This window comes from Lepus europaeus, chromosome 2 (genome assembly GCF_033115175.1).
Source record: "Lepus europaeus isolate LE1 chromosome 2, mLepTim1.pri, whole genome shotgun sequence".
Lineage (NCBI taxonomy): Eukaryota > Metazoa > Chordata > Mammalia > Lagomorpha > Leporidae > Lepus > Lepus europaeus.
Genome location: NC_084828.1, coordinates 107283005 through 107309230, shown reverse-complemented (window position 1 = coordinate 107309230; position 26226 = coordinate 107283005). Strand labels below are relative to the sequence as shown.

At 37.2% G+C, this 26226-nt stretch overlaps 1 protein-coding gene across 1 annotated transcript in view; it reads right to left on the bottom strand.

The window, feature by feature from the left end:
• Positions 1 to 26226, bottom strand: part of SPATA16 (spermatogenesis associated 16) — a 288894-nt gene that overhangs the window by 159620 nt on the left and 103048 nt on the right. Inside the window, exon 3 of the mRNA XM_062177925.1 lies at positions 13366 to 13455. Within this exon, the coding sequence (XP_062033909.1) occupies positions 13366 to 13455 (90 nt within the window). The remainder of the gene's footprint in view (positions 1 to 13365; positions 13456 to 26226) is intronic.

The following is a 26226-nucleotide window of genomic DNA, read 5'->3' as shown; positions in this document are numbered from 1 at the left end:
TACAAATGTTTGAGAATTAGAAAGTCTATTGATCTTGTGTTACTAGACATGATAGTTATCTTAATGAGAAAGCCCCAGAGGCCTAAAGGGTTAAATACTTGTAATATCCTGCAGGTGCTTTCAAAAATACTGTGAAGTAAGCAAGTGCCTCTTGTTGGCTGATGAGCTTATAATTTTAAACATGGCGACTTAAAGTCTTTTGTCATCCACAGTTATATATGATTTGCTGCTCATAAAACAAAAGCGTTGTTGGTTCTGTGTTTAGCTGTCCTCCTATAGGTTCCTATGGACTTTTTCCAGCCACTTTTATTGTATTCAGCACTTTGGGATGGCTCTGTAAACAGATGAAGCCAATAATGTATTAACAGTACCAACTGAGAGAAAGTATGGTTAACTGAGGTTACTAAAAACAAAAGGCAATTCAAATCAATTGGCAATCTACAAACAGAGTTAAAGATCTTAAAAGCTATTATTAAAATTGCTATATTGGTCTATTATGTTATGTTATATGTGTATACATATTGTATGTCCACATGGAAAATTTTATTAAGAATTTTATTTTAATTGGCTTATAGATAAGATTGTCCATAAATTTAAGCTGCTAAAATCAATCAAAGATACATTTTAATTCATGTGACGTGAATCTCTGCATCATATGTTTTATACTTGTTGGTAGAAAGAAACTAAAAACATTTTATGTGGTTGTGCTTAAGTTTACTGGTTAAACAAACTACACCATGTTAGATATTTAAGAGGTATTCTCAAATACATGATTCTTAAAATTTATTGAAGTCTTTGGACCTTCTGGTAAATGTTTTCTTAAGTTGTTATCTAATGGTTGAAACGGTTTGCTAAGTATTCATGTAATATTGCTATTGTCAGCAAGCGATCTAGGACTTGCTCCCTCATTTCTCTATTCTAAGCCCAACTTCTTCTTTCATTTCTCTATTCTCCTCAAGGTAGGAAACTAATTGTATTATGAAGGAATCTGTAGGATGCACAATTTAATCTTTAGACCTTATAAAAGAGATGACTAACATTTTTCTGTAATAGCATAGCCCAAATAAGAGCTTAAATAATAATCTCATAGCTAGATTTACTTTGCCATCAGCGAACTAAACAGTAAGTAGAAAAAACCTCCCTTTCAGACCAAAGGGAAAGAAAGTTTTTAAGGGAGAATATAATTTTCCTCATGGGCATTGTCTACCTTAGAAAAACTACTACAGAACATGCCTGTGAATATAGACTTGTAGTTCAGGCCACCGAAGATTAGAGATGGGACTTGGGCACTCCCTTGACTTGCATCCTCTGGTCTGCTTTAACACAAACCAGGAGGAAAAGAAAGCTCGGCATCAGAAGCAATGGGTGGCAGGCCTATTAATGGCTGATCTGTACAGTGATCTGCCCTCAAGGAGACCCAACAGGCCAGTCCACTGCAGTGGCTTTCAAACTGGTAAGCCTGGGCTTCAGCAGAAGTCAATTTGTGAAGAGCCCTGGCAGCTCTGCCAAGAGTTGGATCACTGGAAATGGACCTGCCCTGGAGTCGAAGGATGCCCAGGTCAGAGCCATAGATCTTACTAGCTCTAAGCTGAAAAGCCCTTCACTCAGCCCAACTTCCAAAGTGACCACTGCAGCTGAGGGGATGGCCAAGTAGGGTCAGCAACATTGCAGGCAGAACTGTAAATTTCTTGTTAGAGATGCCACCTGACTTTACCTGGCCAGCTCTCGTCCCAGGCCAGCTAAGTAATGAAAGTCAACAGAGTTCCTTCCCCTAGGAGGTTCACACCTCCCTTAGGATGTACCCCATGTGAAGAGATAGATAGGTCTGAGCCTCTTACAAGGCCTAAAGCTCACCAGATAATTATCAAGCCCCTTCTATCAGGTTCTATTTGCCTCTCATTCAGAAAACTTAATTGTAGCTTAGACAGCACCTTTCTTAGCTCCTCTAATAATGACTCTGTCCTTTGTTCTAGACCCTGTCTAGCACACTTGGGCATCATTCCTTCGTAATCATAACCTCTACTCTACCACCAATGGCTCTACTCCCAACCTGTGTGTACTGATGGTCCTCTTCCCCACTTAATGCTGTATAATTGTTCAGACGTGGTTAATGCCACTCTTAGGATCATTGGTTACTATCCTCACTCTGTCTTTTATGACCTTGTCTAAATATGATCAGAGTCGGTGAACTTGGAAGGCTTCCATAGCCTTTGCAACTCATGACGAGAGCCTAGGATGGTTACTGGTACCATAAGCTAGAGTGTCAATTTGTTGGGTCAACAACAGGAGTCACTGTGCACTTGCTCCTCATGTGGGATCTCTGTCCTTAATGTGCTGTACATTTTGATTTAATGCTACAACTAGTACTCAAACAGTATGTTTCACTTTGTGTTTCTATGTGGGTGCAAACTATTGAAATCTTTACTTAATATATACTAAATTGATCTTCTGTATATAAAGAGAATTGAAAATGAATCTTGATGTGAATGGAAGGGGAGAGGGAGCGTGAGAGGGGAGGGTTGCGGGTGGGAGGGAAGTTATGGGAGGGGGAAGCCATTGTAATCCATAAGATGTACACTGGAAATTTATATTCATTAAATAAAAGTTAAAAAATTAAAAAAAATATCACTTAGAATGAAACAGGATACTACAATTCATTATATATTAGTATTTTTTTAACCAAAAGCAATTGAAGTGTTTCCCTTTTCAACTCTTTAGATCACCCAGAATCTTGCCGTTTCGACATGTACGTTAGTAGCAGTCTTTCTTTTTAATTAATTATTTATTTATTTTTATTTTTGTCAGGCAGAGTGGACAGTGAGAGAGATACAGAGAGAAAGGTCTTCCTTTGCCGCTGGTTCACCCTCCAATGGCCGCCGCGGTAGCGCACTGTGGCCGGCGCACCGCGCTGATCCGATGGCAGGAGCCAGGTGCTTCTCCTGGTCTCCCATGGGGTGCAGGGCCCAGGCACTTGGGCCATCCTCCACTGCACTCTGGCTTGGAAGAGGGGCAACTGGGACAGGATCGGTGCCCCTACCGGGACTAGAACCCGGTGTGCCGGCGCCGCAAGGCAGAGGATTAGCCTAGTGAACTGTGGCGCCGGTCTAGTAGCAGGTTTTCTAAAAACATAGATTAAGAGGGAGAGAGAGTGAGAGGATTTAATAGTAATGCAGTACAATACACCAGGTAAGTGATTACTCAACATATTCTTGTTTCAATGTTGAGAAACTCATCGACTCTTGAGGCTGCTTCATCTGTCTTCAAAGAGGTCTAATTGCTAACAACAACAAAAGCAATGATAATAGCGCATTTTAACTCAGAGTTTGATTTGCAAATACTATACTAAATGTTTTATATAAATTGTCATATTTAATCCTCATAATGATCTCTGTGACATAGATGCTATTGTTATCCATGATTCACAAATTAAAAACACAGAGGTTTGGCTCTATTTGTTATAATTTTAGCAACTCCAGACTAAACTCTAATTCAGTTGACAACACTTAGAATATAGCACAGAACTCAGAGTTAAATTTCAGTTCTTTTGGGTTAAACATTTCTACATTTAATTCATTTTGTACATTCCATTTTTTTTGAAAATACGAAATCCAGTGGAGAGCTGACAGAGGTGAGGGAAGAGACTTTCATTTCTTCCCATTGAAAGTATAAGTCTCTCTACATTCTCCTTCATGTAATTTTCACAGACCTCACCTTGTTTCTTTAGGATGCAGTTAGATCTATAGCAAACACACAAATCTTTCCTCTGTACTTTGTGACAAATTTTCTATATCAATATTTGCAGAAAGTACACACAGAACAAGAACTTTGCCTTTTTAAATTATTTTAGGACATGTTTAGAATAATGCATACTACATTATCTAAAAGAGGAAAGTATAAAAATGATTGTCATTATAAATCTCAGTGAAGGAGGGAGAAATTCACAGAGTCAATCAATGTTTTTTGCTAATGAAGTTTTGGCTATTATTAACGGGCTGGGTTTTTAGAAAGGTTTCTAAGTTTCTATAGAAAAGTTTATGTGTCCATGTAATAATTTACTCATAATTTGGAGCAAGTCCAAAAGATACAAATTTTCTTGGGGTGGTTTTCTTTAGCAAGCTGCTATCACTATAGCCTTAAAATATTAGACATTTGTAAATCTGAAATTTTATATCCTTAAGATGAAAAGAGAGGACTATGACCTTGAAGCTTTACTATAGTTTTAACCTTCACTTTTCCCCTTGAGATCACAAACACTATACTTCTCTTATTTACCTAAAAAATGGATGAACTGCAGCCTTAACGTCACATATTTGGCTGAAGCCATGGCAAATTACTAAACCTGCTTTACTAGTACCAGTTTCAGAAAGACACACCAAGATGAAATGTTTTTACAATGCTTAAGGGTCATGAAATTTTGTGCTATCTAGAAAGGAGGAAAGTCACCTGATGGTGCAATATTTATGTACTTCTTCCAACACATGTGTCACATATGACTAATGCTAGACCACACTAAAGCTGTTTTGGTAATACTGGAGTACTTCCAAAACTGAAAAAGAAAGCCTCTTCAGGCAGATGGCCAGTATAAGAATAAAAATTAGGTTACAGGCTTCATGTATTCTATTTGAAGGTGTAAATGAGAACTTACTTTCCCACCATGAAATATCTATATTTTTAGCCTCTTGCATGTTGAATGAATGGATTTTATTCTTCTAATAAAACAGAATTAATTTAAAATAAACTCCCAACATTATTATCACCTCCTCAGAATCACTTGTCTTGAGTCACCTGTCAAAATAGTCCGCTACCTTATAAGATAGGTGATAATCTCATTTAAATCACAGAGTTATGTGACACTGCTGAAGTCTCTTTCTGCTTGCTGTTTAATACTCCTCCTGAGTGATGGCTTATCTATAGCAATGCCACTGTTTTGTCGTGCTAGTTTTCTGAACACTTCAATTTATTTTTGGATCACTATTTTCTTTTGGCAGATTTTGATGTATATAGGCATATTTCCAGTAGGATTGATTTTTGAAAAAAAAAAAAAATAAAAAGAAAGGAGAGAAGATGGATAACTCCAATGCCCCTGCTAACTCTCAATGACCCCCATGCAGCCCCCTCCCCTATCCTACCTCTACTAATCTCTACTATCTGGCTTGTCAGTGAAGGTAGCTATGATGAAATGAATCTTATACTGCTTGTCAAAACACAGAACAGCTCTGGGATATGTTGATACTTACATAGATCCCAGGCCCTAAATGTTTATGCTGGCTCTCCTTAAAAAATTGATACTCCAGTGTATTGCATTTCACTCATTTTGAAAAGAAGCTATTTTTTCAATGCATTTGACTTCTCAGGCTGTACATTCACTTAGAGAGTAGATTTCCAGGAAATTCAAAGACTCCCAAATTGTCTCAACTTGAGTGTCAAAATAAAAAAAGGTCAAAGCAAATATAATCACCAATCAGTTAAAACAACAGTAATTATCAGGGAGAGTCAAAGGTTTATAGCCTGATATCTTGAGATTGGCTTATTAAATTTCCAGAAGGGAATTACGCTAATTTCTGTGGGGGCAAATTCTGAAAACGGAGGGAGAAATTTTGGAGAAAGAGGAAGGAAGGAATGCAGCAACAACAACAACAAAATATAAGCGAACTGCCTACTCTGTTTTGTGTTACTATAACACAATAACTGAGACTGAAAAATTTATAAAGAACAGAAATTTATTATTTTAAAATTTTATTTATTTATTCAAGAAGCATCTAGAGCAAGAGTGACAGTGAGAGAGACAGAGAAAGAGAGAGGGACAAAAGTTGTTGGTTACTCCCCAAATGCCTGCAAAAGATGGGGCCAAAGCCAGGCCTCAGGAACACAATACAGGTCTTCCACATACATGGCACAAACCATGATGACAGCTGGGTCATCACTTGCTGTCCCTTAGCATATGAATTAGCATGAGCTGGAGTTAGGAGCTGCCAAGCTGTGAAAGTTTTAAGTATACTGACTTACTAAAAATTAGTTCATTTTAACTGTTAAGAAAACGAATGGATTCTAGGGTTCTGGGGCCTTTGCATTTTCTTCTGCTCTTTAGTATTGCCCTCTGCGGGACCCTCAGCCCAGGCCATACCAGGTGCTCACTGTAGATTTTGTCTACCTTGGCTGTTCTAGTTTCAAGAGACAAAAAAGAGCACTGTTACAATAGTCTTTTTAAATATGAATTATTGCCAACACTACAGTTAAAAATACATTTCTTTTTTTAACTTTTATTTAATAAATATGAATTTCCAAAGTACAGTTTATGGATTACAATGGCTTTTTCTCCCCCAGAACTTCCCTCCCACCCGCAACCCTCCCATCTCCCGCTCCCTCTCCCATTCCATTCACATCAAGATTCAAGTTAAAAATACATTTCATTGAATAGGTAGATTTGGTGACTACATAAACTGGGGGAAAATTCTTAAGAATGATAAAACACTAAAAACAGAAAATTACTTTTCAATCAATATAAGTTCTAAACTACCAAATTAAGCTTTTGATTATATTTTAAAGAAGAAAACAATAATAGAATAAATTAAAAAAGTAGACTAGGAGAATATATTCATAAAGATATGCGTTTTATGACTTTAGCTTTTGAAGCACTGAAATTTCTCCAAATTAAAAAAAGTTAAATGGATTAATACAGAATCATGTGCATAAGAAAACATATGCACATTAATTAAATATATTAAATAAGACTTCCTTAAAATAAGTTTTTCATCAACTTCAAATTTGGTGAATTCTGCATATTGGGAAATTGATTCTTCAAGGAATTATATTTTCATGAATGGAACTACTTCAATTTTCTTAAGATGACACTGTTTGAAAAACTGAAATAATTGCCAACATTTAAAAGTTAAGAAATTTCCTGGAAAGCTCTAAGTTGATATTAGCTCTTGAAGACACAAAAGATCTGCAGCACTGAGCCTGCATTCCTATATAGAAATGTTAGGCAGACTGGAGCAGGGCTATTCCCTTTGGAAGGGCCTCTGGTAGTAGGGTGACCACATCAGCAGGGTGCTTAGGACCATCCCCCTTTCTGCCTGTTTTCCTGGTATGATTCCTAAAAGTACCCACTTTTACTACCACAAGTGTCTAGTTTCAAAGATAAATTCAATGATCACTGTAGTCTGTGGTCTCTAGTTCACTGTAGTTCACAGAATACCCTTTTATAATTGTCTTACCACACACATTATCTGCCTGACTTTGTAAGCATCTGAGTATCTTATTTTTGCTCTAGTATCCCTGTCTAGTTCACATATGTAGAAGTACACTGCAAATTCATCATCAGTAATAAAGAGGCTTTGTAGCATTTTCTTCTATTGTTTTACCTGCTCTTTGTTTCTTCTCACACAGTGTGGTCTTAACCAAAGACTCTGTACAATACCATATGTATATTGCCTTATGGATCTTCACTGTAGCAGACTTTATGCTATCAGATGATCTTAACTAACTTTGTATACTTTGGTATAATTACCTTTCAACCGGAGTTCTTTGTATACTTTTGTATAGTTACCTTTAAACCAGAGTCTAACTTTGAACAAGTTCTTGTAAAATCTTCATGCTTGTTAACTAACTACCACCACAGATTCAAAAACTAGCTAAATTCATTCATGTCTCCCTAATTTGAGCTTGGTATGTTCCAGACCCTGTGCTAGTCATTGAGCATACAGAGATGAGACACACATGCCATTCATGTTGTCAAGAGTCATCAGACATCTTCACAAAATAGTCTTGGCCTTTGTTTTCTATTTCTGCATATTTTCCTCCATATTGTTTTCTTTTTTGGGAAGTGTGTGTGTGTGTAACTGTGAGTGTTAGGGGAGTGAGTAAATACATTCTATATCAACACGGATATTTTTATATGTATAGAAACAGAAATGCTAAAGAGCTCAGCTACTTTCCATTTCAGGGTTATTGTTTCTTGAGTGCCAGGGTTACAATAATCTTAATTTGGCTTTGTGTCTGAAAATGTGATTCAATCAATTCAGGTAGTGCTAGCAACCTCCCTTAGTATGACAGCATTGCCACAGAGCCCAAACCATAATAAAATATCCCTAGTTCTATTCAATTTCTACTATCTATGTGTTCTTCCTCTTCCAGTAGGATCTGACTGAAAGGATATTTATCCATCAAATAATAGGACCTGCCCATTGTTGTATACCGGGCTGATACCTTCCATTCAACCATGGAGAGAGGCATTTTCTCCAGCATCTCTGGTTCAGAGCCTGGGTTTTCATGAAGCTGTCCTGGGACTATTTTTGGCCTATTCACTAGGAATCCCTTTTTGTGTGGCAACAGTTAGGGCAAGAAAATCATAGACGTGCAAATAACCAGGCACTGGCTATAAATATTTTGTTTTGGATGAGTTACAGACGAAAACACTTCACTAGGAATCATTTTTTTTTTGGATCTTGTAAGTAACATCATACTGGTATTCTTTTGTGTGTAATAGGTACCTCTTAATACCAGAAACAAGACTGTTTGCTATTCTAGGAGAAGCATCCTTTATGTCTTGGCTGTACCAATGAGTTTTAACATTAAATGCTTGTAAGAGGCCTGAACAAAATAATCTAAGTCTTAAGAGATTTATTGATAAAAATCAATACTGTATATTCTGATTTATATTTGTTGATTTGCATTAGAAATCTAAAAGCTAAGAGACACTAAGATATTCACATTCACAGTCCACAGCATTCCATCTCCCAGAAAGGAGGAAGATGAGTTATACTGTATACTGAGGGATGTAATTGTCAAAGAAACTGAGATGAAAAACACTTGCATCTGACAGTAATTGTATCTGTTTCTCTATTGGAAAGTACACACCAGCATAACCAACAATTATCAGGAACATTTTCAAGGAGCATTGTCAGGTCAGTCATCAAATGATATTAAGCACACATAAGGATACTTTTTAAAAATTGTGGAAAACAGAATTAAAGATAATTATGGTATCAAAAGTAAAGTTTGAAATCCATGCATACAAGTGGTCTTCAAAAAAGTTCACAAGAAATGCATGTTGTGAAAAAACTATGCATGGGGCCTGCGCTGTGGCCCTGGCCTGAAGCGTCAGCATCCCATATGGGCGATGGTTCTAATCCTGGCTGCTCCTCTTCCTATCCAGCTCTCTGCGATGGCCTGGGAAAGCAGTGGAAGATGGCCCAAGTCCTTGGGTTCTTGCACCTGCATGGGAGACCTGGAAGAGACTCCGGGCTCCTGGCTTCAGATTGGCACAGCTTCGGCCCTTGCAGCCATTTGGAGAGTGAACCAGCAGATGGAAGACCTCTCTCTCTGTCTCTACCTCCCTCTGTAACTTTGTCTTTCAAATAAGTAAAATAAATCTTAAAAAAAGCAAACATTCTTCTGGTCTGCTTTAACAAAAATCAGGAGAAAAAGAAAGCTAGGCATCAGAAAAGTAGAGATAAGTGGCAGGCCTATTAAATGTAGCTCTCCACAGTGATCTGCCCTCAAGGAGACCCAACAGGCCAGTCCACTGCAGTGGCTTTCAATGTGGCAAGCCTGGGCTTCAGCAGAAGTCAGCTATGAAGAACCCTGGCAGCTCTGCCAGCCAAGAGTTGGATCACTGGAAATGGACCTGCCCTGCAGTCGAAGGACGCCCAGGTCAGAGCCACAGATCTTATTGGCTCTAAGCTGAAAAGCCCTTCACTCAGCCCAGCTTCCAAGGTGACCACTGCTGCTGAGGAGATGGCCAAATAGGGTCAGTAACACTGCAGGCAGAACTGTATATTTCCTGTTGGAGTTGCCACTTACCTTTACCTGGCCAGCTCTCGTCCCAGGCCAGCTAGGTAATGGAAGTCAACAGGGTACCTTCCCAAGGAGGTTCACACCTCCCTTAGGATGTAGGCTATATGAAGAGATAGATGAGTCTGAGCCTCATAATTTACAATGCTTTAAAGCCCACCTGATTATTATCAAGCCCCTTCTGTCAGGTTCTATTTGCCTCTCAATCAGAAAACTTATTTGTAGCTTAGCACCTGTGTCCTCTGTATCTAACCCATTTGGGCCTCATTTGTAACCATAGCCTCTACTCTACCACCAATGGCTCTACTCCTAACCTGTGTGTGTATTGATGGTCCTCTTCCCCACTTAATGTTGTAGGCTTGTTCAGAATTTCTCTACAGACAAGCCCAGCTACCTGCAAAAGCTAAGTGGCCTTTTCTCCCAGTCTTGGCTGGGACCAGCTTCAAGCCACATTCATCAAACTGTCCCCACAAGGGTCTGGAGACCCCCCATTTCCTCTCCTCTATGAAATGGTTAATGCTACTCTTAGGATCATTGGTTACTATTCTCAACCCTGTCTTTATACTACAGTGTCTAAGTGTTTACAGCAAGTTATAATGGAACAAACGAAGGCCTTCAACAACCAGGCGGTCAAACAAATGCTGCTACAGGAATATACTCGGCTCCCCACTCAGGAGACAGCGGCCTGAGACATTGCCCCATGCCAGCAAAGAGTACCTCGTCACCCCATGTCAGCAGGAAGTAGCTCTAAGGACAGATCATCGTCCCTCTACCCCTCCTGGACTTTTGGGACTAATGTAACCCCATACAAATCCGGCTTTATAAAAAACAAAAGGGGGGAATGTTAGGAAACTGGCAAAGTTTTAGCCAGGTGGCCGCACAGCCCAGCTACCTGAGCCAGGCTCCACCCCCATCCTAATGGGATTCGCTGCTCCTGCTTCCCTGCCCACCCTCAGGCAAAGTTTTAAAAGGGCCTGCCCTGAACACGTGCTCTCTTGGCTTCTCTCCTCCTCTCGTCTCTCTCTCTTACAGTCTCCTTCTCTTTTTCCTTCGCTGCCCCTTCACTCCCGTCTGTAGGGTGTTCCCCAATAAACCGTTTCCCTTAAAAAAAAAAAAAAGCAAACAAACAATAAAAAACTATGCACAAATTTCAAAAATTTTTACACCAAAACAAGCTTTTATTTCTATTTTCCATGAACATTTTGCAGTCCTGTTGTATACCTATTTAATTACAGGGAGATATATGTCAAAGACAATGGAGTAGCTGGCGCCTCGGCTCACTTGGCTAATCCTCCGCCTGCGGCGCTGGCACCCCGGGTTCTAGTCCCGGTTGGGGCACTGGATTCTGTCCCAGTTGCTCTACTTCCAGTCCAGCTCTCTGCTGTAGCCCCAGAAGGCAGTGGAGGATGGCCCAAGTGCTTGGGCCCTCCACCTGCGTGGGAGACCAGGAGGAAGCACCTGGCTCCTGGCTTCGGATCAGCTCAGCACTCTGGCCTTAGCACACTGGCCTCAGCAGCCATTGGGGGGTGAACCAAAGGAAAAAGGAAGACCTTTCTCTCTGTCTCTCTCTCTCTCTCACTGTCTAACTCTGCCTGTCAAAAAAAAAAAAAAAAGGCAATGGGGTATTCATTGCCAATTTTATATGGCAAATATTGAAAAATTCATAATATTCAAGTTTTTGTTGTTTGTTTGCTTTAGGACCCATAAAGAGCATTTTTTTTTTTTTTGACAGGCAGAGTGGACAGTGAGAGAGAGAGAGAGAGACAGAGAGAAAGGTCTTCCTTTGCCGTTGGTTCACCCTCCAATGGCCGCCGTGGCCGGCGCACTGTGGCCGGCGCACTATGCTGATCCGAAGCCAGGAGCCAGGTGCTTCTCCTGGTCTCCCATGGGGTGCAGGGCCCAAGGACTTGGGCCATCCTCCACTGCACTTCCTGGCCACAGCAGAGATCTGGCCTGGAAGAGGGGCAACAGGGACAGAATCTGGCGCCCCGACCTGGACTAGAACCCGGGGTGCCAGCGCCGCAGGCAGAGGATTAGCCTATTGAGTCGCAGCGCAGGCCTCATAAAGAACTTTTAAAAATATTTATTTATTTGAAAATAAGAGTGAAACAGACATCCATACATAGGGACAGAGAGATAAAGATAGAGAGATATCTCTTCCATCTGTAGCTATACTTTCCAAATGCCTACAACAGTCTGGGATAGGCCAGGCCAAGGCCAGGATCCAGAACTCCATTTGGGTTTCCCACAAGGGTGGGAACCCAAGTACTTGGGCCATCATCTGCTACCTCCTAGGTCCGTTAGCAGGAAACTGGATCAGAAGTACAGAGTAGCTGGGACTGGAACCAGCACTGGTATGGATACTGGCTTCCAAAGGTATAGATTAAACTGCTGCACCACACTGTCTGTCTCTCATGAAGAATTTTTATCACTACTTTAGCTCAGACAGTGGGTTTGTTACAACTCAGAAATCGCCAATGGTATGCTGATATCTTGGCTCTCCCCAAAACGAAAATAGTCTGGATTTGTAGTGCTTGTCAATTTCCAGAGCAGAAATTCTCCCAGCATTGCTAACTTCTACAGCTAACAAATGGGTCCCTCCAAATTCCTCAACTTTTTACAATCATTTTAGAGTATGTACAAGAACAATGCTGGTATTTTTTTTTTTTTTCATTAGCTGCAATCTTGTTTGTTTTATTTAGGCTTCTATTAACTGGATTCAAGACATTAATAAACCATCTCTTAAGGAAAGCCACATTGCAGAGAGCTATTACCTGTTACGCTGAACCAATGAACTTCACCATAGCTAATGACCTTTATAAGGACACTTCTGTTGCTGTGCACAACAGAGATACTTACTATCGTCTCCTAAATTCTCTCTCATTCACATGGTTGGGAACAGTGTATGGAAAGAAAGGAAGCCACAAAGATGAATCCGTGCAGAGAAGAGAGGTTTTATATACTACATTAGATCAAACACACTGGACATGCAGTATAGGGTGGGGGAAGTATGGTTATCTTCTTAGAATTGCATCCATGAAATATATGAAATCTATTTATATTAAAAAAATTTTTTAAAGTGATACAGGTACTTTAATTTTTCATAGTGGACATTAACACAAAGGTAGGAAGGTTTTGTGGCATTCTGGTTGTCTGACTACAAAGTCAGAGTAGTGAGAGTAGCTGGGGTCCATTTCATGTGACTGGATTTCATCTTCAGAACTCAAGAAAGAGGCAGTCACAGTACTATGTCAATACAAGCTTGACTAGGAATGTCCTCAAGAGGAAGATGTCAAGTTCATTTCTAATATCCTATGAAAGTTTTCCCATCATTGTCAATGACCTCATGGCTGGAAAGTTTGAATTTTGCTAAGAGCTTTGAGCATGGAATGGCTTTAATTAAAGAAAAAGATAGTCAATAATTGTTGGTTTGACATTTATAAGACAATAATTTGGGTAAAATCATATTCCATGAGAGAAATGGAAAGTTCTATTATGCTATTACCAGAATCTGAGGATAAAATTAATTTAACTTGAAATAAATCTTCACAAAAGTTATAACAAACATACCGGGCAGCTTCTGAATATCTCTCCAGACATCTGAACACTGTGGCTTGACGAAGATGGTTTCGAAAATAGGCTGGGTTTAAAACAATGCTCCTGTAAAAAGATAAAAGAAACGCAAATGTCATTAGGTTTTTGGAAGACAATTAACCAAAGTGTACAGGAATGAAATCACATGCATTCAATTTTATATACTATCTATTTTTAAAAGACACTAATGACTGAAGCCTTTTTCTTCCTCAGTTTTCTTCCTCACTTAAGACAAATAAACAAACATTATTGAAAAACTAATTAAGTTTGCATCATAAAAACAACTATTTATAGTACTGGATATCTTTTATAGCTATGACAATGCAAATGATTGGAATTCAACTTATATTACATATAATTCCTGGTGGTTTTTTTTTTTTGGTTTTATGTAAGTAATTCAGACAAAAATCACAAGTTATTTAATTGCATGTTTACTTTTAATGAAGAAGGAGGTTAGTAGCTGCTGAACTTCAATTAAAAGAAGTGGAATTCTGTAATTAGGTTCCAGTTTTTTTCCCAGCTGAGTGATACAGTGGCACAGACAGGACCCTGTACCATTGAAAATGGTCTTGGCCTTGTTCTTAGTAAGATCCTTTTCTACTTCGGACCTCCATTTTGACTGAAATGACAAGGCTTGACTTGCAGACAAGATGATCTATATACCCCATGTGCCGACTCTTCTATCATCGCCTAGAGGTCTAGAGTCTCAATCAAAATCCAGAAGAAAAGGTGAACACTCCTCAGCTGCAATATCACTAGCCGTAACCAGCGGACAGACAGTCCCCTTCCTTGTGGAGCACCTATTATGGCTAGCACTGTTCAATGCATTTGATGCAATGAGATGAACTAGAAAGATGCAGTCCATATTCCACCAACAATGGGGGGGGGGGAGGCTCAGTCATTAGCAAAAATTTGAAATGTAGCTTCTACTACATTTAGTGATGGATAAAAATGTTACAGGATGATCCAACACAGGATTATTAAACATTTGTAAGCCTGTTTTTACAAGCTGATTAGAATCACTTGGGATTATTTCACTATTGAAGTAAGCGATTCTTAATCTTTTTTTTTTTTTTTGAGGCATTTACAGAGCCTTTTGAGAATCACAAGAAAGCTATTAACTTTTGTCCAGAAAACTGTACATAAACGTAATTGCTCGAATTTAGGGAACTCATGTTATCCTTCATGGCTGTTCCTAAACTCCAAATTAAAAAAAAAATGCAGAGAAAAATAACTTCATTCCAAGAAAACTTTACTTAAGGAAACATAAAATGGCTGGAAATAAAGAACTAGATAATTCTATGATGATGAGACACATTGACTGTATAATTTACCTCATTTTAAATACAGATGAACAAGGGCTGGTGCTGTGGTCGTAGTAGGCTAAGCCTCCACCTGTGGGGCCCACATCCCGTGTGGGCACCAGTTTGTGTCCTGGCTGCTCCTCTTCCAAACTAGCTCTCTGCTAATGGCCTGGGAAAGCAGTGGAAAATGGCCCAAGTGCTTGGGTCCTTGACCAATGTGACAGACCCAGAAAAAGCTCCTGGCTCCTGGCTTAGGGTTGGCTCAGCTCTGGCCATTGTGGCCATTTGGGGAATGAGCAAGCAGATGGAAGACATCTCTCTTCTGTCTCTCCCCTTCTCTGTCTATAACATTGTCTCTCAAACAAACAAACAAATAAATAAATCTTTTAAAAAAATAAATACAGATGGAAAGAAACCAGAGAAGTTAAGGGAGTTTTCTAAAATCATATACAACTAGTTAATCGAAAAACTGTTTCAAATTTATTGTGTTTCCCTTCTCTAGCTGCAGAGTTTTGTATTAATTCTTATTGCCTCTCCTATGATGATTTCTGCATTAGAGGGGTCTGAATTAATGAGGCTTTACTGTACTCTATGACTGATGATTTGTGCGAATTAATATATTAGTCCCTCGAGAACACAGATCATTTGCTTTGGTGAGTTCTGATTTAAATGATGGAAATTTAAAAACTATGACATAGGTTCATTCAATATCAAGACAAAACTATTAACATCTAATACTAATACTTTTTATTACTTCAGAAGAAGAGAATGTCTATAGTGCATGTTTATATATTTAATCCCTGTAAAACCAATCTTGCCAAATCAGAGCAGTGGTTATTTTTACAGCCAGAGTTTGTTTACTCTAACCAGAATTTTTTCTTCTACATCATAGTTAATTCTCCCTTCTTCCTTTATTATCATTCAGTTATTTATGTCTATCCAGTAAGTACCTACAAATATGATGGGACAAAATCCTTGATGAATGGATGTTTCTAGCCCTTGACATTTCTTTGCCCATGATATAGTATTCTGGCCTTGCTGAATTATTCTCATTATTCTCTAAGACTCTTGTTCTGCCAGACAATTGCTTTTGACAAAAATAGATTGGATTGGCAAGAAGTTTGGTGTACAGTGGGTAGGAACAGTGAGGGAAGGGTTTATCAAAAGAGAGGGCAGAGGAGCAGGAAGAGGCATCCAAGTACTAATGGATGTAAGTGGAGGAGGAGGATTTTGTGGCTAGTGAGGATTAGTGAGGTAGACATGATGGGAACTATTTCAATATGATTTTTAGAAAGGATCAAAATTTAAAAATTGTATTATCGATTTCTTACAGTGCTGAAGAGGACATGAATCTACCATTAGGCTGGACTAGGTTCTTTTAAACATGACTCCACATTGCACTCAGCCACATGTGTTCCCAGCTTCCTACGAGGGAACAAAGAAAACCTACACTCAATCTTTACACTGAAGGCACAATTCTAAAAGGATATAAAAGAAATACGGGATGAGACATTGTGTTTGGTGAACTATGGGTTTCGGCTCTTATTATGGTGGCAATCAATGTGTGTTGATTATTAGATATCTGGTGAGGAAATGCTTATGGTGATTGTAGAGCCCAGTTTTTATATTTTTATTAATTTACTGATGCCTTATAAAAATGACATGCCCTTTTGCAGATATATTTTGTGCTGTGTGCAACTTGTGGAGGAAATGGTGGTTTGTCTAAAAAAGTTCTTAATCATTTATTACTTGATGTCATGCTGCAGGAAGCACTGTCTAATGCAAATGGAGAATTTCATTGGGGCAGAGAGAGGTCTCTGTGCTAATATTATAAGAAATAAAAATGTATTTATTTTTAAAGTTTTTAGTTTTTATTTGGGAGGGAGGGAGGAAGAAAGGGGAAGGAGAAGACACACACACACATAAACACAGAGGGAGAGAGAGAGAGAGAGAGCAGCCATTCACTGGTTACTCTTCAAATGTCCTTCAATTAGGACTGGCCAGGCTTGAATTTAATTCAGGTCTCCCTTGTGTATTTGAACCATCACCTACTCTCTCCCAGGGTGCTTGGTAATAGGAAGATGGAATGGAGAGTGGAAGAGGGCTTGGAATTCATGCACTCTGATATGGAATGTGGGTATTCCAGGTTTTATCTTAATTGCTATGGCAAATGCCAACTCCCAAATTTTATTTAGTTAAGCCAGTTTATTACTCGTGGTATATCTTGTGCTTTTTATGATGTAATCTCATTTGTCTGTTTTGGCTTTTATAGCCTGTGCTTCAGGGGTCTTTTAAAAGAAGTGTTTGCCTATATCAATGTCTTATAGCTTTTCCCCAATGTTTTCCTCTAGTAATTTTATGGTATCAGGTCATAGATTTAGATCCTTGACCCACTTTGAGTTTATTTTTATGTAAGGTATAAGGTCTTGTTTCATACTCCTGCACATGTAGCTCCAATTTTCCTAGCACCATTTGTTGAAGAGACTGTCTTTTCTTCAGGGATTGATTTCAATTCGTTTGTCAAAGATTAGTTGGTTGTAGATGCATGGCTTAATTTCTGGGGTTTCCTGTCCATTGGTCTACATGTGTATTTTTGTGCCAGTACCAGGCTGTTTTGATTGTAACTGCCCTGTAGTAAGTCTTGAAGTCTGGCATTGTAATGCCTTTGTCTTCGTTTTTGTTTAAGATTGTTTTAGCTTTTTAGGGTCTCTTGTGTTTCCAAATGAATTTTAACTTTTTTTTCTAGATCTCAGAAGAATGTCATTGGTATTTTGATTGGGATGACATTGAATATATAAGTTGTTTTCAGTAGTATGGACATTTTGATATTAATCCTTGCAATCCATGAACATAGAAGATTTTTCCATTTTTTTGTCTTCTTCCATTTCTTTGTTTAGTGATTTTAATTTTTGTTCTAGAGATCTTTCACATCATTGGTTAAATGTATTCCAAGGTATTTAAATTTTTATAGCTACTATGAATGGTACTGATCTTACACGTTCTTTCTCAGCCATAGCACTGTCTGTGTATACAAAAGCTTTTGACTTTTGTGTGTCACTTTTATATCCTGCTACTTTATCAGACTCTCTTTTGAGTTCCAATAGTCTCTTAGTGGGGTCTTTTGGTTCCCTTATATATAGAATCATGTCATCTGTAAACAAATAATTTGACTTCCTCCTTTCCAGTCTGTATCCCTGTGATTTCTTTTTCTTCCTTAGGGCTTTGGCTAAAACTTCCAGGAGTATACTGAGTATCATTGGTGACACTGGGCACCCTTGTCTGATTCCAGAGCTTAGTGGAAATGCTTCCAGCTTTTCCCCATTCAATGAGATGCTGGCTGTGTTTGTCATAAATTGCCTTGATTGTGTTGAGGAATGTTCTTTCTGTACTCAATTTGCTTAAGGTTTTCATCATGAAACGATTTTGTATTTTATCAAATGCTTTCTCTGCATCTATTGAGATAATCATATAGTTGATATGACATCATCATTATATACTAAATTCATATGCAGTATTGGGTCTACCTGTGGACTTTGTATCCTGTGCTTTTAATCCTTTTCTGTGACAAATTGCTTTAATTATTGTTGTTTTACAAAGAATTTTAACTTCTATAGGTGAAAAAGCTAATATCCTCTTCATGAAAAAATTTGATAGCTCATATGGCATATTTATTCTTCCTTAAACTTTATGACCCTTAGTTCTCTTAGTGGCAGACAAAATTTTGTTTCATGTGTTAAACTAAAGACTTTAGATTAAATTTTAAGAATAGATGCTTTTATACTATTGTCTTTCTAAGCCAGGAATGTGACATTTTCTTCTTTCTTTAAATATTCTTTTTATGTCTCCTAGTAATATTTTAATCTTTCACTTTTAAAGCAAAATAGAAGTTTTACTCATTTCTTATTAATTCTTAAGTTTTAAAATTACATTATGAGAATTTTACTTGATGATGAGAATATCTATGTCTCTGTAAAGACATGTGTAAAGGCTTGTGCACATACATATTTATGCATGTGTATTTACATATTTTTATATGCACATGTTCTGAAAGTATGGTAATCAGCAGCACCTGTGATCTTATTAAATGTGTTTTATGTTTATTTCCACCTCAAACCTACTGAATCTGCATGCACAGTAAGCATGAGAAGCAACACATGTATACATAATGAGAATGAGATTTTATTCCATTATATTTCCCAACCTCTTATTGTGAGTTTTTAGGAAGTATTTAAAAATATTTGCTTTGCATCACCTTATAATTTCATATCATAACAATTCAGTTTTATTCACATCATCTACAAATAACTGCCCTTCAATATTTATATCTATTTTTCTTTTCTTATGACTAAAATATTTCTCTAATTGCTAGAATTTTTATAAAATAATTTAAATAACAAAGGTGATAGCAATGCTTTAACATTTCACTGACACTTATGATTATGGATTGAGAAAAAGAAATTCTTAAAAGCATTACTGTCAGAAATAAATGTTTAATTTTGGCAAATATCCTCTAAATTTATCAAAATAATCTTGTATACTTTGTCCTTTGATATTTTGTGTTGATGAATCAGATTAATTACTGATTAAAAAAGGCATAAAGTATAGTAAACAGTAGTAAAGCCAAGGATTAAGGAAATGAATAACAAAATAAAACTACAGCCAAAAGAAATGATAGGTTATAAATTAGGTTATAAAAATTATACTGTGCTGTAAAATTTTTAAAATTAATTTATTTGAAAGCAGAGACAGTAGGGGTGAGACACAGAGAAATCTTCTGTTCAACGTTTATTCCCCAATATCCATAACAGCCATGGCTGGGCCAGACCAAAACCAGGAGCTTGGAACTCAGCTATTGCCCTATATATGGATGGCAGGGACCATTTGCTGGCTTCCAAGGTACGCAGTAGTAGAAATCTGGATCAGTTGAGCTGGAACTCGAACCCAGCTCCCATACTCTGAATTGGATTGGTTATCCTAAGCAGTGACTTAACCTGCTACATCAAATCCTCATACTGTGATTTATAAAATACTGTACCACAATTTATTTGCTAATGTTTTATGTTGTTTAATTTTTCAACTGAAATGATCTTGGATTTAACTATTAATTCTACTGTTTGGCTTTTAAAATTTGTGCATTTATACTTTTATACTTATTTAATTTTTTTTATCTCTTCAATTATTTCTCTTATTCTTCATATATGGAAAATCTATTTATTTCTAAAGAGAACATTTAGAACTATGCATTTTTAAACTGATTTTAGCCTTGAACATATCCTCATGAACTATACAGTATATTTTATTCTCATTATAGCTTTTCCTATAGTCCCAAATCATAGATTTTAATCCCTGTTCAATTGACGAATTATTTAGTATATCATTTTTATTCAGTTTTCAAAGGGTAATTTTTTACTACAACTTTTGTTGTCAATTTCTCACTTTCTTACTGTGTAAACAGAATATATCTTGGTAATTTCTGCATTTGATATATGTCTAGATTAATAAATCAGTGTTGCAAATACTTTGGTGTTATGTAGAAGAAATAACATATTCTTCATTTGTAAGGTATTAGAAATCATGAAAGAAATCTTATAATATTTTCAATGATTTAAGAAAAACTTCTAGATAAATATGTTTATTTCATTTAATACCTTGGGAGACTGTTTTAGGACTAAATTTTATTGGGGACTTTTATCATCTCAGAGTTCAGATTGTTTTTAGAGCAATATTGTCTTTCTTGGTTTAAGTTATTTTCATTCACTACTTTTCAGAAAATTAACTTTTCTTTGAACATAATGTCGCTTAAGTCAGTTTTAATTAAGGAATAATTTATATATAGTAGTATATACCTTTTTAAAGTGTATAGTAAGATATGTCTTGACAAATATATAGCCATCACAACAGCAGAGATATAAAGATTTCCAGACATACCAAAATATCTCCTCATATTCTTTTGTAGTCAATTTCATCCTTTTATGTCCAGACCCTGGCAACCATTGATTTATTTCTGGACTTCATAGTTTTACCTTTTCTAGAATACCACATTAATGGAGTTACACAGCAGAAAGTTTTTTTTTTTTTTTAATGTGTAGAACTTCTTTCATGTAATGTATAACCTCTGAGATTCATCCATATTGCTGCATTTACCAAAAAGTTGTTTCCTATTATTGTCCCTTTTGAATTGTTACCATATTTCACCACTTGCTTTATTATTTATAAACTGATGAACATTCAGGTTGTTCCTATTGGTGGTCATTATAAGTAAAATTGCTGTAAACATCCGTGTACATGTCTTTTGTTGCTAAGTATTAATTTTCTTGAGAACATACCTTGAGTGAGAATATTGGGTTCTATGGTAAGCACATGTTTAAAACTTTAAGAAATTGCTAAGCACCTTTCCAAAGAAGTTATTTTATCTTGCATCTTCACCAGAAATGCATGAAAATTCCAGTTCAGAACTTGGTATGATCAATACATATGTACACAGATTTTAATTTTTGGCCACAGTAATAGGTCTATAATCAGACAGTGAGAGAGACAGAGAGAGACAGAGAGAAAGGTCTTCCTTTACCGTTCGTTCACCCCTCAATTGGCTGCTACGGCCTTGCGCTGCGGCCGGTGTGCTGCACTGATCTGAAGCCAGGAGCCAGGTGCTTCCTCCTGGTCTGCCATGCGGGTGCAGGGCCTAAGGACCTGGGCCATCCTCCACTGCACTCCCGGGCCACAGCAGAGAGCTAGACTGGAAGAGGAGCAACCGGGACAGAATCCAGTGCCCCAACCGGGACTAGAACCCCAGGGTGCCGGTGCCGCAGGCGGAGGATTAGCCGAGTGAGCTATGGCGCCAGCCAATCATATCTTATCATGGATTTAGGGTTCATTTCCCTAGTGACTAATGATACTGAGCATCTTTCATGTACTTATTGGCCATTTCTACATGTTCTGTAATATTGTTAAATCTTTCATCCATTTAAAAAAAAATTGGGGACAAGTCAGGCATTTACCTTAGGATTAAAATGTCTTCCTCACACATTGGAGTTCTTGGGTTTAATTCCTGCCTCCAGCTCTTAATTTCAGTTTCTTGCCAATGCAGTGGTGATGTTTCAAGCAATCGGGTTCATGCCTCCCATATGGGAAAGCTGGATGGAATTCTTGGCTCCTGGCTTTATCTGGGCCAACCCCTGCCATTGTGGGATTTTGAGAATGAACCAGCAGATAGGAGCTCTTTCCCTCTGCTGAATTCTCTTACATAAATAAATAACATTTTAAAATTTGGACTGCTGGTTTTATTATCAAGTTGTAAATGCTCTTTGTACTCTGGATATTAATCCAGAAATTATATGCATATTATATACACACATCATTTTATTCTGTATCTTATAATATTCTCAATAGAATATTTTGAGCATATGATTTTTAATTATGTTGAATGTAGCAACTATTTTTTCTATTATGGCTTGTGCTTTTAGCATGTACTATCTAAGAAAACTCTGCCTAACTCAAGGTGCTAAAGAATTTTTTCTGTTTCCTTTCAAAACTTTGTAGGTTTTCAGTTTTATATTTATGTCTGTGAACTATTTAAGTTGAATTTGATTATGGTGTGAGGTAAAAATAAAGAGATATTATTTTTGCTTTAGAATCTATAGTTTCTCTAGAACCACTTATTGGCAAGACTATGTTTTCTCTATTGAATTTCTTTCTCACCTTTATCAAAAATCAACTGAGCATACACATGTGTGTGTGGGTCTATTTCTGTACTGAATATTCTGTTCTGTTGATTGATGTGTGTCCTCATGCCAATATCAGCATTTTGAGTACTATTTATTTATTTTTTATGTAGTATAGACTTAGAATTGACCCTTAAGTCAGTAATTTAATTCCTCTCAACTTTTTTCTATTATCCTAAAATTGGTTGGGCTCTCTGAATTTTTTTTTTTTTTACTTTTTTCATTTGACTTATAGAAAATATATTATAAATTGCTAAAATTGCCTACTGAGCTTTTGGTAAAGCTACACGAAAATTTAGAATGTTGACATCCTAACAATAATGAATCTGATTAATATAATCTATTTCTTCATAATTTAGGTTTTATTTAATTAGTTATCAATATTTTAGTTTTAGAATGAAAATATTACATAAATTGTTAGATTTATCATAAAGCATTTGATATTTAATTGATAAATTTTTACATTCTAATTTCAAATAGCTCATTGCTAATTATGGAGAAATACTGTTTTGTGGTAAACTGACCTTGTATTCTGCTACATTCTAGGCTCATTTAATAGTCTCAAAAAGTTTTCCAAAGAGAGAGAAATTCAAAATGGATGACAATATCTTCCGTGAATAAAGATGGTTTCTTTCTTTTCAGCCTTATTTCTTTACCTTATTATAAGGTTTAGAAGCTCCGGTACCAGCTTCTGTTATTCTTATTTTGTTTTTATTTTATTAGAGTTCTCTGACTTTGCTGTATCTGCATTTCTGTTGTTTTTCTCTATAGATATGGAAATTGCTTGCCTATTCGCTCACTGCCACTCCCTCCCTCCCTCTCTCTCTTTTTCTCTCTCTTGGGTCTCTTCCCCATATCTGTGAACACTGAATATGTGGTTAGTATCACAGTAGAGATCATTTTATGCCCCTTCTATACAGCCACACTCTTTTGGTATCTTTTCTACATCAACAGTTTCCTCTTTTTCCCAGGGGCAGAGGGTTTATGCATTACTCTCCTATGGCAATGGGACTAGGAAAGTTTCCTACCTCTTCCCCAGGGACAGATGCATTTTACTTCTATTTCTCCATCAGAATCCACTGATTTTGTTTGGGCTCTGTGAACAAGTGTGTTTGCTGTTTCCAGGGCTTAAGGCTTCTGCTTTATATGATATTAGGAATAATGGAAGCAATTTCTTATTTAGGCAAAGATGCCTAAATCTCTTTCCCTTTACTTTGCTTGGTCATTAACAAAGTAATGCTCGATTCATCTTCCTGAGACCATGCTCTTATTACTCTCCTAATAAAGTGCTGACATTTTCTTAAAGAAACAGTTGATAAAGAATGCCAGGGACATGGAATATTTAATTTCAGCAAGTCATGATATACCTGTGGATAAGATGATGACATTTATGCCGGATAATAGCATCATTCAGTATATTATAACTAGTTGAATAATTGATTAATTCTATTGAAGCACTGGTTGGGTGATTACAGAAGCAAGACTTTAAGCTCTTGCCTTTTTTGTAGATATTATTTCCATTAGTGACTAAGATTGATAAATTGAAAGGACGTCTGTAAAACTTTCATATAGTGTATTTTACCTAACAAGAAATTAGTATCCCTAGAGCACAAGCAAAATTTGAAGCACTCTGGAATAAAGAAATATTGCAAAGCTTTTGTTATGAATTATAATCAAATCAGGTTTTGGGGTGGGCACTTGGTACAGTGGTTAAGATGCCATTTGGAATGCTTGCATATTACTCCCTATCAGAGTCCCTGGTTCAAGTCCTAGCTCCTCTTCTTCTTTTCAGTATTTATTTATTTGAAAGGCAGAGTTAGAGATAGAGTGAGGGATGGAAGGAAGGAAAGAAGGAAGGAAGGAAGGAAGAAAGAAAGAAAGAAAGAGATAAAGAAAGAGAGAAAGAAAGAAAGAAAATGATCTGCTGGATCACACCCCGAATGGCTGCAAAAGTTGGGTTGAGCCATACTGAAGCCAGAAGCCTGAAACTTCATCCAGTTCTCCCATGCGGTCATAGGAGCACAAGCACTTGGTTTGTCTTCCACTGCTTTTGGCAGCATGGACTTGAATAGGTGTTAATATGGGATGCTGGCATGGTAGGCAGTGGCTTAACCCACTGAACCACAATGGCAGACCCAGTTTCTCTGATTCGGATCCAGCTTCCTGTAGCAGGAGTGACTCAAGAATCTGGGTTCCTACCATGCAAGTAGGAGGCCTGAATTGAGTTCCAGGATGTAGGTTTTGGCCTGGCCCAGTTGTGGTTGTTCCAGGCATTTGGGGAGTGATATTATTGTTTGTCTCTCTATCTTTGTCATTCTGAATTAAAAAATAAAATGAAAATTAGTATATACTAACTAAGGTTTATAAACATAATAATGGATTGAGTTTAAGCATGTGGGAAAAATCTGTATAGTTTATGTAACCAAAAGCTAAATGTGATTTAACAATATGATAGAACTAAAAAAATTACACATAAATTTTTAAGTCAAATCAATAGAAGACATTGTTTTCAAATAAAAAGACGTATTGTTACTGAACTGTGATATAATCTTTTGAATCCATCTATACATCTGGGAATCTGTGAGGATCATCACTATTTTGGAGTGTGTTTGGAGCATCTGACTGGTCCAGCAAACAGTGTGTGAAGAGTATGAAAACAATTCAGTATGTTTAGAGGGTAAAATAATGCTAGTAAAAAATTCAGTACTTTCAAATACAAAGGCCTTTCATGTGGAAAATAGACTATTTTATGCAATACCAGAAGAAGCCAGGCAAAAATGAGTATTATGGAATTACAAATAGTTGAGAACTTAATAACTAATGATGGAATAGTCTTTGGAAAAAGTTCTCTTTTATAGGAAACATTTAAATTATATTTAGAATGTTATCTGTAAGGAATTATAGAAAAATTCCCCACTGGGTAGAAATTTAGGCTAAAAGACTCAATGTATTCATAAAAATTCCTTGTAATACATTGTCTAGCACTATTGAGTTTTTTTCCTTGTGAGCTTACAAGTTAGCCTGACGTAGTTTCATGGATGATGGTAGAAGACATGTACCTCCAGGGTCAGGAACAAAGGACAGTTTATTACTCACAACAGTAGCAGTAGTGAGAGTATCATTACTTCATACTGATTTCTGAAACCACGATTCACAGATGATGATGCTAGGAGGATCAGGCCAGAACTTCACAAGCAGTGGGTTGTAATATGACAGAGAAATCCCAAGCTTAGGGAACATGAATCTTTTATAATGGGCTGTAAGCAGGCCTATGTTTTACTCTAGAGGGAAATATTATCTTCAAAAGCTGTGAGACTTGTGTTTTCTTCCAAGGCTATCTGCCATATAACCATCTAGGAAAAGAAAGTCTGAAGCAAAGACCAGTCAGTGTTTTGGTCACAGACATGCAAAAAAAGTAGAAGATGTGTGTTGAATTGTCTCCCTACATAGATAACTTTTGTTCATATATGTAAGTGACATTTGTTATATTTATGCTATTAATAAACAAAAGACTTCATAATACAGAAAAATCAAGATATTATAGGAAAATTATAGGGTACCTAAAATTGAAGTCAGAGTGGTTACTTTAAATCAAAGTAAAATAAATCACAGGGAACTTTTCAAAAAGATAAATTAGACTACATCAAAACTAAAAGCTTATGTCCCTCGCTGGCGTCATGGCTCAACAGGCTAATCCTCCGCCTTGCAGCGCCGGCACACTGGGTTCTAGTCCCAGTCGGGGCACTGGATTCTGTCCCGGTTGCCCCTCTTCCAGGCCAGCTTTCTGCTGTGGCCCAGGAGTGCAGTGGAGG